This window comes from Cottoperca gobio, chromosome 23, assembly GCF_900634415.1.
Source record: "Cottoperca gobio chromosome 23, fCotGob3.1, whole genome shotgun sequence".
NCBI lineage: Eukaryota > Metazoa > Chordata > Actinopteri > Perciformes > Bovichtidae > Cottoperca > Cottoperca gobio.
The window spans coordinates 15874245-15889344 of record NC_041377.1 but is presented as its reverse complement, the minus strand read 5'-3'; the positions used below and the strand labels follow the sequence as shown (position 1 = coordinate 15889344).

The 15100-nt window shown below is 38.0% G+C and overlaps 1 protein-coding gene across 1 annotated transcript in view; it reads left to right on the top strand.

Moving 5' to 3' along the window:
* cog5 (component of oligomeric golgi complex 5) overlaps positions 1-15100 on the top strand; it is a 63026-nt gene that overhangs the window by 27777 nt on the left and 20149 nt on the right. Inside the window, exons 7-10 of the mRNA XM_029462305.1 lie at positions 1763-1893; positions 9479-9638; positions 10637-10749; positions 10861-10938. Of these exons, the coding sequence (XP_029318165.1) occupies positions 1763-1893; positions 9479-9638; positions 10637-10749; positions 10861-10938 (482 nt within the window). The remainder of the gene's footprint in view (positions 1-1762; positions 1894-9478; positions 9639-10636; positions 10750-10860; positions 10939-15100) is intronic.

Genomic DNA, 15100 nt, shown 5'->3' with positions numbered 1-15100 from the left:
TTACATCAATTTCATTTTCACATCAGCCCAATACAGGGTTTAGTTGCAAGGCAAGTCAACATTTCTTCCTCTAATACACAATCAGGCTTCCCAAAGCAGGTGGGTGGACAAAAAAATGCAGGGGGGGAAAGCAGAATGGAAATGTTTAACACGCAGTCAGAAGTGCTATGTGCTTTTTGAAACAAGTGTTGCTGACAAATCTGTCAAGCTGATGAGTCCCGCTGTCATGATTTCTGTCAACGGGATGCAAATTAAATAACAGAAATATGATAATTTAATCACAAAGAAGATGTGTTGATGAAGAGTTTCAGACTGACTGGGCTGTTGTAAAAGTGATTGAAAAATTGTTTTTCTTAGTTTGGAGATTTTAACATGATTTGATGTAAAAGAGTACAGATACAATGTGTAGCTTCAAATGATGACATTTATATTTTACACTGTGCATGGTCCTTTTTAAATGAAGTACATAAATAACTAAATAAAGTCTACGTTATTTATTTAAAAATGAAATATAATATTTTTCTACTTTTTTTTTCTTCTATATCAAGTTTGACATTTTAAGTGTTAGGCAGGTTTATTCATCAAAAAAGATCAGGCCATGATGTTTTATTTGTTGTTTTTTTAAGTTGGGAGTTAATTGAATTAAGAGGCATGTGTCAAAAATATAACTGAAAAAATATACACGTTTGGCTAACTAAACATATTATTTCTTGTATTTTTTTTTTATAGTATAATTCATTAATGTATTGAGTTATATTTTGGACTCATCTAATCTTTTACTGCCCTTTGTCGGTTATGGAGATTCATACTCTTGAGTTACTATAAATTGCATTTCAATGCAAAGGTGTTGGACGATGTTCACATCCAACAGTTTTTATTCTTCACTTTCCAACATCTGAAGCTGAAAGTCAGCATTTCCTTTCCTATCCAATGTGCTGTAGTATTGATCCAACACAACAATAAACGCCAATTCTTAGAGACTGCACTGTTTGTACCGAGGGGTGAGGTGTTGACTCAACACTAGTAATATTTGACACAGTACATGGTGATCTAGTAAATGTAAATTATAACCCCGAAGTGAGCGTCAACAAAACAAAGTGTCCCCTGCTGACCACGATCGGGAAGCTGAAGCAGGAATGGTTAACACAGGCTTTGTGTTTCCCTGTTTCATAATAACTTTTAAAATGAAAAACAAGCTGCCTTTTACATTAACTGTCTTGAATCATGTTTTCATCACTTTAGGTAGTCCTAAACAACAGCTTTCAAACCAGCTATTTAAAATAAATCTATGTCCAGCAGAGCGAGAGGTGAAGCTTTGTTTTACCAAAATATAAAAATATTAATTGCCACTCGTTTGTCAATGACTGCATCATTTTGATGAGCAGCCATTGACAACATGGTTGCAAAGCCAAACACAACAGCGGTGGCTGTGTGGCATAAAATAAACAGAAATAGACAATTAAATTGTTAATTACAATTATTTGTATGGCAAATACACGTCAACTAAAATTCATGATTGTGACTAACCATACCTCAAAATAAAACACAAAACTGATGCATGGCAACTAAAGCTGAATATTAAGCTTAACAAAAATAATTTACTTGTCTGTGTTTTCAACCTATGAACTTCTTTTTCACAGGTTGATCAAGGAGTATTAGAGTATTAGAGTACTAGAGTCTTCGTAAACCTGAAAGAAAATGGAAATGTAGCTCGAAAATGATAATAATTTGTTATTTTTTGTTTTTTTTGTACATACTCTAGACTATCTGTCACAGGGTGTGGATCTGAGCGGCATTGAAGTGATTGAGAATGACTTGCTGCTGATCAGCAGAGCCAGACTGGAGGTGGAGAATCAGGCTAAGAGACTGTTGGAGCAGGGCATGGAGATCCAGGTACATACACAACACTTGTAAAAAAAAAAACACAACTTTTTGCTTTTGGTTACACTAGATTGTCCTGGGCCTATTTTGCAGCTTTAACTTTGACCTCTGTGTTGAGAAGGGACCAGCTAAGTTAATTATTTTCAGGAATAAGGAACATATCAGTGAAGTTTCACAATCAAATCTATAAACTCCCAAATAGTGGCCTGGTCCATTATCAACAGTATGATAATCTACTTCTCTTTTAGTTTGCTGTAGATGCAAACTCAACACTTCCTATTGTCTTGAAATAAATTCACAATCTTTGGTTTGTTTTTAACAATAATCCTCCATCCCCCATTTCCTGGTGGGCAGTTCCAATCCATTGTATATTTGTGACACGCCAGGTTCATGGGTTGTGCACGGGCAAAAATTTGGCTGTAGTGGTGATTCCTACTTATTGGTCATGTCTGTAGACCTATGCATGTGGATACTGGACCTGACATATAGTGTCAGACTTTATAGATTACCCAATACATTTTTATTTAGACGATTTTGTATTATCTAAGGTATTTGTTTTGTGGCTTGCTTTGTTGCTTACTTTGAGGACTGTTGAATATTAACATGATTGAATGCTTAAATGTAAATGCACTTGCCATGCAAATCCGACAATCAGCCCTGTCATTCCACCTAGCTGCTATTTCTGTTTCCTGAGTGTCAACATTGCATATTGACTCTTTCAAAGGAGTAAAGGGGTCACAGAAAAACCATCCCTGCAGTTGTGGTGCATTTAAACTCAGATTACAATTCACTAAACTTGGATAAATAAGTAGAAATAATTCTTTAAAAAATGTGTTTACAATGTCCAGCATTTAGTTGTTTAGCTATATGACATGACAGATGCCCTTTGTGTCTTTCATTTCTTCCTAGTTCTCCTACTTTTTTTGTTTATTCAGATTTGTTTTAAAGAAAAGGAGATTAGATTTTTTAATGTCGTTAAGCTTTTGGTAGTAAAATAAAACAGAAGGACAAAGGTAGATGAGAGATAAGCATTTTGCATATGTATTTTCCTGTAAATACATGTTAGAGATTGAGCACATGTGAGCTCTGCTAACCTTCATCTGCCCCAGAAAGCCTTGTTCTCAAGGGGACTGTGTTCCATTAAAGATAGTGTGTTCTTCCGTGTGTGTGTCTGTTCAGTGTCCATGATGACATATTGCCAGTGTCCAGAAGAGTGTTGTAGCGATTCAGCTTGTGTGTGGTGCGGCCATGTTCTGCTTATTTCTTTCTCCACATGGAGAGACGATAAAATGTTGGTCTCTTTACGACCAGGAGCACATGTCACAACTTTCTGGTTCTTAGTGTTATCAAGATACCAAAATTAGGACTTCAATTCGATACCTGCCAATACCTGTCAAGTATCTTGAACACTGAAACAATCACACGTCAAAGAACATCAGGAAAAGAATATTGAATAATAACACTTAATTAAGATCAGCTCTTTAACGTTACACGTTCACATCTCCACCTTCACCTGTCACACTTCTGCTTATAACAGGTTAAATCCTTCCAGAGTTAAGTGAGAGGAACACTGTAAACTGTTTTGTTGAATTGCATCTTAGCAAAATGCTCTAAATAAATTTAAGTTCCCTCTGGTGGGCAGTGATGCGGTGTGTATGTGTAGGGCTTTTATTGTGAAAGGTTACAACGAAACGAGACAAGCCTGTTTTATAGTGTGTTTATTGAATTACATTCAAAGTGGCAGAAATAAGAAAACGACCCGCACACTCACCCCGTCCTCATAGCCGGGCGTAGAGCAGACAGAAGATCCGGGAGACGGACCTTAGCAGTTAGCAATTACTTTGAGTTTAGCCACAGCACTGATGGCCCAGCTCTCCACCAGCCCGCTGTGAATCGTGATACTGGGCCTTGTGCTGGCTGAACGCGAGTTGCTTCGGCCGCTGACTTAGTTTAGCTCAATAAATGTTGCACGGACTGTACAACACCCAGATAACGTTAGTGCCACAGTCAACACACATATGGGTAACACAAACTAATAATAAGAATATAAGATAGCAGTGGTATTTTGACTGGTTTTCTAAGTTTCAGCACTTTGGTGGAATTGTGCACCAAATTGAGCATATTAAAAATACGAGTGGATCACAAGACACTTTTTACTCGAAAAAGTGTCTATAGTAAAAAGTGTATATATAGAGTGATTATACATATATTTTTAATATTGGCCTGTTTTAATTAAAGGCCTGCAGTTGAGGTAAATAAACAAAATGTACATTATGTACAGTTCTTGGACATTTTTTGGGTGCAACTAATAATATCTCGGCCAATTTTGTCGATTTAATATCTATACATACAGTAGCTTTCACAAAGTGATCACAAAGAGAATGTTTCCTCTCCAGGAATGCAACATGAATAACTGAAGAGATAAGACAGAAATGGAAGCACTATTTGAGGGGGCAGTAAGTGATTGAAGAAGGATTTAAGAACATTCACACAAATAAAAAGAGAAATATGTGGGGTTTTTTCTACTGGCTTTTAGAAGGGCTGGTATTTACCTCAACTGGGCTGATTAGAATATAGCCTCATGTGATTTATTATGTGACATTTTAAAATTGACAAAAATAACAGAATTACAAAATCATTGGCTTTCAAAAAGATGAATGTAGCAATGTTGTGACAATCTGTCAAAAGTTATTGCTTATTGAAAGTGCTGCTAGACTGAGTTACTTTTAAGGGCTTCTTAAGTGATTATTTAGAAGAAGAAAAACACTATACTTGTTGATTGACATGTTTTTAAGATTTAAGTGTGTATGCTTAACATTATTGCCTACAACTTGAGTGAAAATAACTTTGTTAATCATCATTTGGTAAAGACTACTGCCCCTGTACATACATTTAAGGATGTAGATGGAGTTAGTTTCTGAAAAGTGATATGTTGGAAATCTGTGTGGTTCCAAAACCCAGAGAATAAACAATGGAGGTAATAGAAGATCTGAAAATGACAAATACTCTCTGTGTAACACTCCATCAGGGAGAGTTTTAAAGAACGACTCCTAAAGTTGCCTTCACATGATCAGCGGTAACACCTCTTTGCGCTGGCTCTGCCGTTGTTTTCCCATTTCCTTGAAATTGTCACAGAGTGCTGTGCTGAAATTTCAAATCATTTCAATTTTGACCTCGATTGCGGCTGACCTTTCAAAGTGCAACCAATGAGACAACAGCAGTATGAGGCAGCACAGGCAAGCAGGGGAGGTAACCATAGAAACAAAACTAACTAGCTGTCTTCGCCACAAGGCTCTGTGCCCTATCTCACGGTGAGCAAAGAGTACATTTACTATCATTTAAAGGCAGCTTAACTGTAATACCATCATACTAAAGAGGTTTGCCAGAATCCTGATACTGTGAACAATTACCTTTTCTCTTTCAAAACATAAAACCCTAGACATAATTAAAATTCTAAATAGAAGGTTATGTAGTTTAGGTTGCACATTGTCTGCTCATTTTAAAATAAAAACAAAAAGTCAATTTCATAGTCAGTTTCATTATCATTATGGCAGTGTAGCACTTAAATCCGTTCAGCATATTTGATGTACTTACACCTTTTCAATTAAATTACTGAAACTCTGACAGCCGGTCAAAAAAATACTGCTATCTTTGAATCTTCACCTTTGACGTCGGCCTATAGTTAACTCCATCTGTGTGTGTACTATGTCACTAACTGGATGCTGTACGGTCATTTACGCATGTTTATTGGATTAAATCCAAAACGACAGAAACGAAACCTTCGTTTCGTCCTCCCTGCTGCCAGGAGAGCACCCGCTGGGAGGAGAAAGTGGGCAGCCCTGCGAGACTGAACTCCAGTCACTGGCTGCAGCAACTCAAATCCATCCAGCTCAAAACCCAGCGTCGGGAGTCACAGCAGGCTGGTGGTGCACTGGGTCTAACATGTGTAATGGCAGCAATAAAAAGCTTGCTGATACTGCAGGAAGTCGGGGTGGTCCCCCAGGATCAGACCCCCAGTGCTGGTTTGAAATGCTGGCTGAATTTAATTTTAAAACCTAAATTAAACAGATTTAACTTTCAACTAATATTAATAAATAAGTAAATCAATAGTTTGGTAGGTATAAGCCAAAATATACACATTGCTTTACCAACTTTTGGTTCATGGACAGATTTTGTTTTATTGTTTTTGTCCCTGTGGTTTTTAGGACCTTCAAAACCTTACCTTAAAACTTGAAAATATTGTGTTCACTCACTAATTAATTTGAATCAGATCTACTACTACACATCTACAGACTATTTCATATTAAAATCCGAAAAGGGAGGGATTATGCTTTTCGTTTTTTTATATATATAAAACATCTGTGTAGGAAGTGTTGAGTCAATACATGGTAGCTTAACACTGAACAAGTACAAGTTTTGTGTGTGAAGGCAGAGAGAGGTTAAACAAGTGTGTCGGAAGCTGATAGAGTGCAGGATACTGTGACTCTACAGTCCTTTTCAAAGTCTTAACCACTGGTTTTTACTCCTGCGTCTTATTCCTACAATAAGCAGTTTTTTCCAAAGTTTTCTCTCTCTCTCTCTCTCTCTCTCTCTCTCTCTCTCTCTCTCTCTCTCTCTCTCTCTCTCTCTCTCTCTCTCTCTCTCTCTCTCTCTCTCTCTCTCTCACACACTCAAAGAAACATACACACTCCTCTCTCCCCTGTGTATTCCACCCTCAGTAGAAGTATTTTTAGCCTGACTACTGCTGGAGTAGCCTAGGTTAACAACTTCTGTCACTGCGATATGTGTGTGGCCATATGGGGCTCTAGAGACACGCATCTATGTCAGCGCAGGGATTTGATTATTGTGTTTTGTCTTTTTTTTTTTAAGCAGTTGGACATGCTGCCTTGGCTGTGTGGGAGCTAGTTTCACATCAGTGCTCTTATTGTGCCAGTAGAGACCCTGTAGCCCATCTGTTGAGTAGGAGCTCAACTGACCCATGTAGAAAAACTCCTTCTATCCTCGCCAACGTTATTTTTCAGAAATATAAAATCAAATGAGCCAATTGGCTTAAAGCTGCACCACGTAAGTAATCAATATTCAGTATTGTGGGCGGCTGGGGTTAAGGAGGTAGAGTGGTCGTCCACCAGTTGGTTCATTGTAAAATAAAACTTTTCCAGGTCGCATTCATTTAATTAATTAATATTATCGGAAAGAAATTGATACAATAAGAAATTATTTTAAGGCCTGTACCGATTTTCATACTTTCAACGTGTATTATATTGTAATAAAAGTGTATTTAAAAGTCTTAAATTTAACTTGGTGAACTAAGAAATGCTGAAAGACCATTGATCAGGAGTATGAAAGATTAAATAGAGTAAATAAGATCTATTGGAGGCTACAACCCTGAGTCCGCCAAAATGCAGTCGGCAGTGGCAGGTAAAATCGGAAGGCCTTCTACCACGGACAGGGAAATCGCACAACAGAAAGACTTGTTTAGTAAGTTTATAGTATGATTGGATAGAACTACACATTTGAAAGTAGCTCGCAACTGCTATATAAAAGCAATGTTATTGGCTGTAGAACCTTATTCATTTTTAAATACAGTCGAAGTTTACAGAAATGTAACCAATAACAATCAATAAAATGACGCACACACACACACAGCCATTCATTACTGAATCAACTTTCTCAGCTCACATTTTGTCTAAAGGAATAGCTCAGTGTGTAGTGTGGGCACTGAGCTCTGTTGCTTAAAATGAGAGAAGAAGATGGATATCAATCTCATGTCTGTGCTTTAAGTACTGAACTGGAATCAGAAAGTGGTAAGCCTAGCTTAGTATAAAGACTAGAAGCAGGTGGAAACGGCTTGCCTGCCTCTGTCCAAATATACTTTGAAAACACACCTACTGACATCTAAAGCTCAGTGATTAACACAATGTATCTGACTTGTTAGGCATTACAATTTGTGGTTTTACAGGAGACAGTTCAAAAAAGATGATAAACTTAAGTAATGTGTCATTCAGGTGCTACAGTCCCCGTACCTTGTCTGTACATGTGCTGTGAGAGTTAGTTTCTACCAAGGATTTGTAAAAATCCAGTGAGTCGTGAAGGAAAAAAATGTGCGTTAATTTAGATTAATTAATCACAGACAAAATAACGCAACAAAACAATTTATGCAGATTAATCGCGCTCTTAGATGCCCCTTGACCGTTTACTCAACCTGCGCGGCCACAGCAGCCTCGTCATCATGATGGAAGTGGATAATAAAACGTTACTTGGCCCAGTGAATGGAAAGTTTACATTTAATAAACTCCCGGATGTAACTGTTGATCCTCCGTTCTGTGCGATTCCTGCAGCAGAGAATGTTCGAACCATCGGAGAACTTCAAGCTCAAAATATCACCTCAACGCAAAGCACTTAGGAGCTAGCTCGGAGCTAGCTAACACCGCCGCTGATGCTAAAGTGAGCGACCCGTCTCGTCATACATCTCGATCAGGCGTTCAGATGCAGAATGAGTCGGTCTACTTGAGACACATTCACAACTCCATAGTGAAATGGATGGTAATGGACTTGGAATGGTTAACGGAGGCTTTACACATGGCGTGAAATGACACAACTTTTAAAGATATTGTTTATTGTGCAATGAAAAATGTTATTCCAGATTTGAAATTGCACTTTATGTCAAACTGTTGTCTAAGATAATTGTAGCATACAAGATATTGGAGAAATAGTATTGAAATAAAAGACATGTTGACCTTTAAGTTTATAATGTCTACTCATTGAGTCACTCATCTTCCAAAATACATTTGAATATTTTTTGAAATGCTTCTCACAGCAAATATTGATGAATGCGATTAATTTAGATTAATTAATCACAAAGCATGTAATTCATTTGATACATTTTTTGAATTGCTTGACAACCCTAAACATTTTTAAATTGTAATTTTGTACAGCAATTGGCCTGCAGCTAACAATTATTTTCCTTATCAATCAACATGCATACATACATCGTCCATTAATTGTTTTACATCTAGAAAATGTCAAGAAATATTACAAACAATTCCTATCACAATTTCCTAGAGCACAAGGTGATGCATTCAAATGGTTTCTTTCATTCATAAAAAAGATATTCAATTCACTATGATATAAAATCCATCAATCCAAAAATTTAATTCACTCACGGTAGAGAAGAAGAAAAGTCAATCTGCTCTAACACAGGATGAATAGCTGAAGTCAAAGTAGTTTCATGATTAAGGTAATGTAATGGCTGCAACATGCTGGTCCTAACGGTGAAAAACCTTCAACTTCTGTGTATAAATACAAGTTAGAGTTTGTCCAAGTTAAGAAAACAATACAACTCAAAGAAAAAGTATGCTCTCCTCTCGTCTATTTTTCTAGTCTTGACTTTGCCGTGCTACATTTTCACAGTTCTCTCTCATTAAATCAATGTAATGGTTATTTTTAGCTGCTGCTGTCACCTCTGTACTCGCTGGAAAACTGAGTGTTTATGTGTGAAACTACCAGACCCATTAAGTTGATTTTATTCTGTTAAAAATAACACCACTGCCGACTTCACTTCTTTCTTTCTCTCTTCCTCTCTCCTTTCGTCTGTCAGAATCCAACCCAGGTCGGCACAGCCCTCCAGGTCTTCTATAACCTGGGAAGTCTAAGAGAGACCATCAGTTCTGTAGTGGGGGGTTACAGGACAACCATACAGGACAACATCACTAGTGCCCTGGACATCAAGGGTCTGACACAGCCGACCAACCCCAGAGGTAAGGAGGGTACCTAAGGACGTTGTGGTTGTGGAGAGGATACATTGTACTCATTTCTAAAATAAGAAAACGATGGCATTTTATAACTTGACCCAGTTCATGGGTTGGCTTGATCTAAAATAGATTATACCATGGCCCCAGAGAATTGTCAATTCTGGCTGGAGGGGTGTGTTATTCTCATGGCTCTGATGTTGCGGCCACATCATTGTTCTAATTAATGCGCACAATGCTTTTAGATAACCAGCTCTGAATAAGGTGAGGATTCTTCCCCTGGCATTTTTGGGAAAACTATTTAGGATTATATCCCTAAATAAAATGTGAAATTAGAAAAAGAATATGTTTCATGGTACTTTTATAAAAACAAGATGTCTGGTGATATTCTATATTATTCTCACCAAATCATAAAAAGACCAAAACCAACAATGAATGTATCTACTAACAAGTATTGTGTGTGTATCCAAAGCCTGATATATTGTATTCACCTGTGCAATAGAGCTTCATTGTTGTTCAAAAACTATTAAAAACACAATGAACTCCACTGTTGCACTGGGTGACAGGTTCCTTTATTACCATGAACACATACTTTGTAGTTACGCAGTCCTTCTGCCTCAAATACTCACCAGAGCAGCAAATGTGGATTAATCCACCTCTGAAAATAGTCCCCAACATATCCTGTTTGAGTAACCTTAAAACTACAGTCCCCATTTGTTATAGGAAACGACTGACAAAGAAAACTAGATATTTGTAAGGTGTATTAAAAGATGTAAACCTTTCGAAGGAACCAATGGGCTTGGACCTGAGAACCACAGATGGGTTAGGGAAGTCAGAAAGAACTGAAAGATGGATTAACACATTGTTGATTTTGGTATTTTCATGTGGTTTGATGACAATAAGAAAAATATAGAATAACACTAAGACTTATTGGATGATGGTTCTGGTTTCACAGGAATCATCAGAAACAGACAAACAAAAAATACCTTACACATTTGTCCTCTCAGGTGCACCAGGCAGAGCAGTGCTGCCGACACCAGGCAACACAGCAGCTTTCCGTGCTGCTCTGTGGACTAACCTGGAAAAACTGATGGACCAGATATGTGCTGCGTGCAGACAGGTATACCGCTACTGTGACTACTAACTGACTGTACAGCCAAATTATTGAACAGCACATTAAAAGTCAGCAGGACTAATGAATTAGGTCTAATGGCTTCTCCTTATTTTCCAGGTGCAACATCTGCAGAAGGTCCTGATGAAGAAGAGAGACCCTGTAACTCACGTGTGCTTCATTGATGAGATCATCAAGGTGAGTGGGCAGCACTGCTCTGGTTTTGGTATAATAGTAATAATTATAGCTGCAAATAGGACAGCAGTCACAAGGGTCCAGTCTGGCCACATAGATATAAATAAATGTTCAGTTTCTCACAATATAAAATATCCACACACATTCATGCACACTTTAGACCCAATAGTACTTATTATTATTATTATTATTATTATTATTATTATTATTATTATTATTGTTATTATATAATTATATGACAAGACCAGTACTCCTAGGCAGGAATACAACTACCTGACACCAGGTGTTCTGTGTGTTTATTAGTATGCATTCATTCATTGAACCACAACTTTGTTAGACCATGCAAGCAAAATTAATACAGTAATAAACAATAACAAGATTTTGACACAGGGCCACAAAATGAGATACAAATTGTACTTAAGTGGTGCAACTTTGTGACATTTCTAACTAATGTCATACTAGAAGAGCTAGAAGAAGAAGCTAGAAGGTTTGTCCTTGGCCCATGCTACAATCTTCTACCAGTTTTCTTGAAAATGAGTCCAGGAGTTTTTTTGCATAATCCTGCTGACAAACAAACAAAGCAAACCGAAAACATATCCTCCTTGACGGAGGTAATAATTAATTGAATTACCAAAAAACAATTGATAGACGAGTGGGGCAGTTCCTAGCTTTGCACAATTAGTAATCCAGCCATTTTTTCTGGATGAAGGTGCTGCACTATAGGTTATACATGTACATGGTTGCATATACAAGGCGGCAAAGCTTTTGAGCTGAGACTTAATGAAATGTAAAAATAAATTCAAATGGTTGTTTTAGACCAGGGGTCGGGAACCTTTTTGGCTGGAAGAGCCATAAAAGCCAAATATTTTGAAATGTATTTCCTTGAGAGCCATATATTTAATAACATTGAGTTGCTTGTGGGAGACTCAGATGCAGCAAGGAAACTTTGGTCACGACGTGTTTTCAAACACTGACAAACCATCTCCACCGCTGTGTTCCCGACTGCGCATGAACTGCTCAGCAATCTGTTTGCAGTTGAAGTGGAAACAGCACATGTGAACATCCAAATGGAGCTGATTAACCTCCAGTGTAATGACACGCTCAAGGCAAAGTATGACTCTGTGGGCGCTGCAGTTTCCAAGCTTCACCCACAAAACGATGCCTTAATTTTGGTCCTCTCTGTGATTGAGTTTGACACCCTTGGTCTACTGCTTGCTTTGCGCAGTTTCTCCTTTGCTGTTTTGCGAAGTTACAGTTACAGTCAGAGATAGAGCGGAGGAAAGGAGAGGGGAGAACTAAAACAAAATCTGCCGCTAAATGTTTTACTTTAAAGTGACACACTGATTATTTATTATTTGTTAATCATGTTAAAAAATGTCAGCTCAAAATTGACTGAAAAACATCATGTCTTTCATGAGAAATGTTCATTCTAACGTGTTCTTTAGTTGACATCATGAAACCTAACCATACAATCAAAAATGGAAGAGGCTATTCTGTATTCTTCTTACAGTCAAGTCCCATGATAAGACCAAAACCAACAATGTTTTAGCCAAAACACACCGCCGGCCCTAATATTTTCTATGTACAATATGCACACCAGTGGCCGCAGGCTAGCTTCTCTGCTCCCTTGGCAGCTCACCTCTCAACACTTTTTGCTGCCTCTCGGGCCTTTTAAAGAATGGACGAGAAGAGCTCAAAGTCGAGAAGTATCACATATTGTTATAAAGAGAAATATCAAGGGGGAAAAAAAGATATTGCAAAGAGATTTGCTCTTCAGGTGAGAAATCAAGTTTAGTAGTGGCTGTCTACACAAGATTTAAAGCTAATGCAGAGGTGGAAGAAGTACTCAGATCAGTAATATTCTCTTTCAAAGGGGAACTCCAACAATTGTATACATCGTGTGTTTACAGTCGTTCTAGGGAGTTCGACTGCATAACTGAAAAAAAAGTAGTATAAAGCCTTTACTGTCTTTACGGAGCTGTGTGAAGTCAGATAAATGTCTTGGGTGATGTCACTTGAGTGAATGTTGGTTGGGTCTGAAGACTACGACAAATGAAATCTGTGAGTAGAGTAGTAGTAATCATGGAAGTCATTACCACGTCATCATGACTTTCATCAGTCTCACTATTTTACCTCCACAGAAACCTACTTTCAGAGCGGGAGACTGTTACTATAGAAACAAAGCTCTCACCGATTACCCAGAGATGGAGGTGTGAGTTGGAGACCTAATGACATGTCTAAATGCAAGGCTCCTTAGCAGAGTGCCATGTGTCCACAGAGAAATGACCCAACAGACACATCGTTCTCCTGTCAGCATCCACGAGTAGCTGCATTCAAATAAATATGATTAAATTGTAGGAGAAGGAGATAAAGAGAAGCGTTCAGACACCGGAGATGTGGATTGTGACAAATGACCTGTAAAGCATTATGGGGAAGACAATTGATAGTGTAGTGTAGTGTAAACACACATAACCTTAAATTCAGAAATAGTTGCTACACCCATCCCCAGGGCTTTTTTTTATGCCTGGTTACACAGGTCAGTACGCTCCCATGAACTGTTTCTGTTAAATCAGGGGATCACCTTTTTTTGTCCTCGTCTCAATAATGGCTTCTTCATGTAATAGGAATTAAGTCACCACCCACTCATTCTACTGGCAGAGAAAAACAAACCCTTCTGCTTTGAAAGCAAATTACATTGTTGCTACTTTGAAGTGATGGACAGACCTGGAGAAGATCATTCTTACTTTTATTTCCTCCAGGTTTGATTATTGTAAATCATGTCACTCGTCTGTCAGCAGGAGAAAGATCTCCTGTGATACTGCTCGTACAGGACGCTGCTGCCAGGCTATTGACCCGCTCCTACAGATAAGACAGTATTACTCCAGTCCCTGCTGCCAGGCTCTGGTTCCCGGTCAGTCTTAACTAATTTACAGATGTTAATGCTGGTTCAGGCTCCTGCTTACATCTTTAATTTGTTAAGCCCCTACACGTCTAAAAGCTGCAGAAGATCTTCCTGAAGCTCTGGAATCTCATCTGTAGTAATTATTAATTAGTGTTTTTATTCGTATTCTTACATTGATAGTACATATTTATGCTAAAACTATTTTTAGACAATAGTTTTTATAATACAATAATTCATTATTTTGTTCTGTTTTATTCTGAAGCAATAAAGAATATGAATAGCTAAGCATTCCAGTCATATGTAATTGTTGAACATGTCATTCCTACTATAACATATTCCATACATACTTCTGATTGCAGTCTTTCCTAGATGTTGCAGGGATTTTCTCCCATTCAGGCACAAGAACATTACTTAAGTCTAACATGTTAGCTGACTAGGTCTGAGTCACAGTCGGCGTTCCAGCTCATCCTAGAGGTGTTGGATGGGGTTGAGATCAGGGCTCTGTGCAGGCCGCTCAAGTTCTTCCACATCAAACTGGGAAAATCTGTTTCTTTATGAAGCTGGCTTTGTGCATGTGACGCATCGTCATGTTGAAACAAAAAAAGAGTTGGAAGCACAATATTGTCTAAAACATCATTGTAAGCTGCAGCATTATGATTTCCCTTCATTGGAGCTAATGGGCCCAGAACAAGCCAGAAAAAGAAACCTCAAAACTGCATGAAAGATAAGATAAGGGAGTTAAGAAAGATACAAAAAAAATACTTACTGAGGTTTGTGAAGGTGCAGAAACTGGAGCAAGGGATGTTGTAGTGGATGTGAGGAGGAGAGATAACAGCTGTGCAGCAGACCTGCAACAGGCTTCTCTGATGGAAGATTAGAGGAGAATACACAGACACACATGTCCGATCCCATTAAATAATTACAGCACTTTCCTTAGTCAGGCTCTGTGTGTTGAACTGTAAGTGCGTGTCGCCTATCTGACAGCACTTACTTCTCCTTTTCTTCTCTATTACTAGTTACACAGAGCAGTTTTTCACTTTGATTTTAGACTGTCTAATATTCATGCCAAAGGTGTTTTAATTATAGCAGTATTGATGATGATTGTGAGGTATAATGATCATTGTAATGACTTTACTTAATATTGTTATTGCTGTTATTCTTCAGGATTATTTTTCTCAATTTTGAAAATAATTATTTTATCGTACTTTGTGTGGGCGTCCCGGTAGCTCACCCGGTAGAACAGGCGATCCATATATAAAGGCT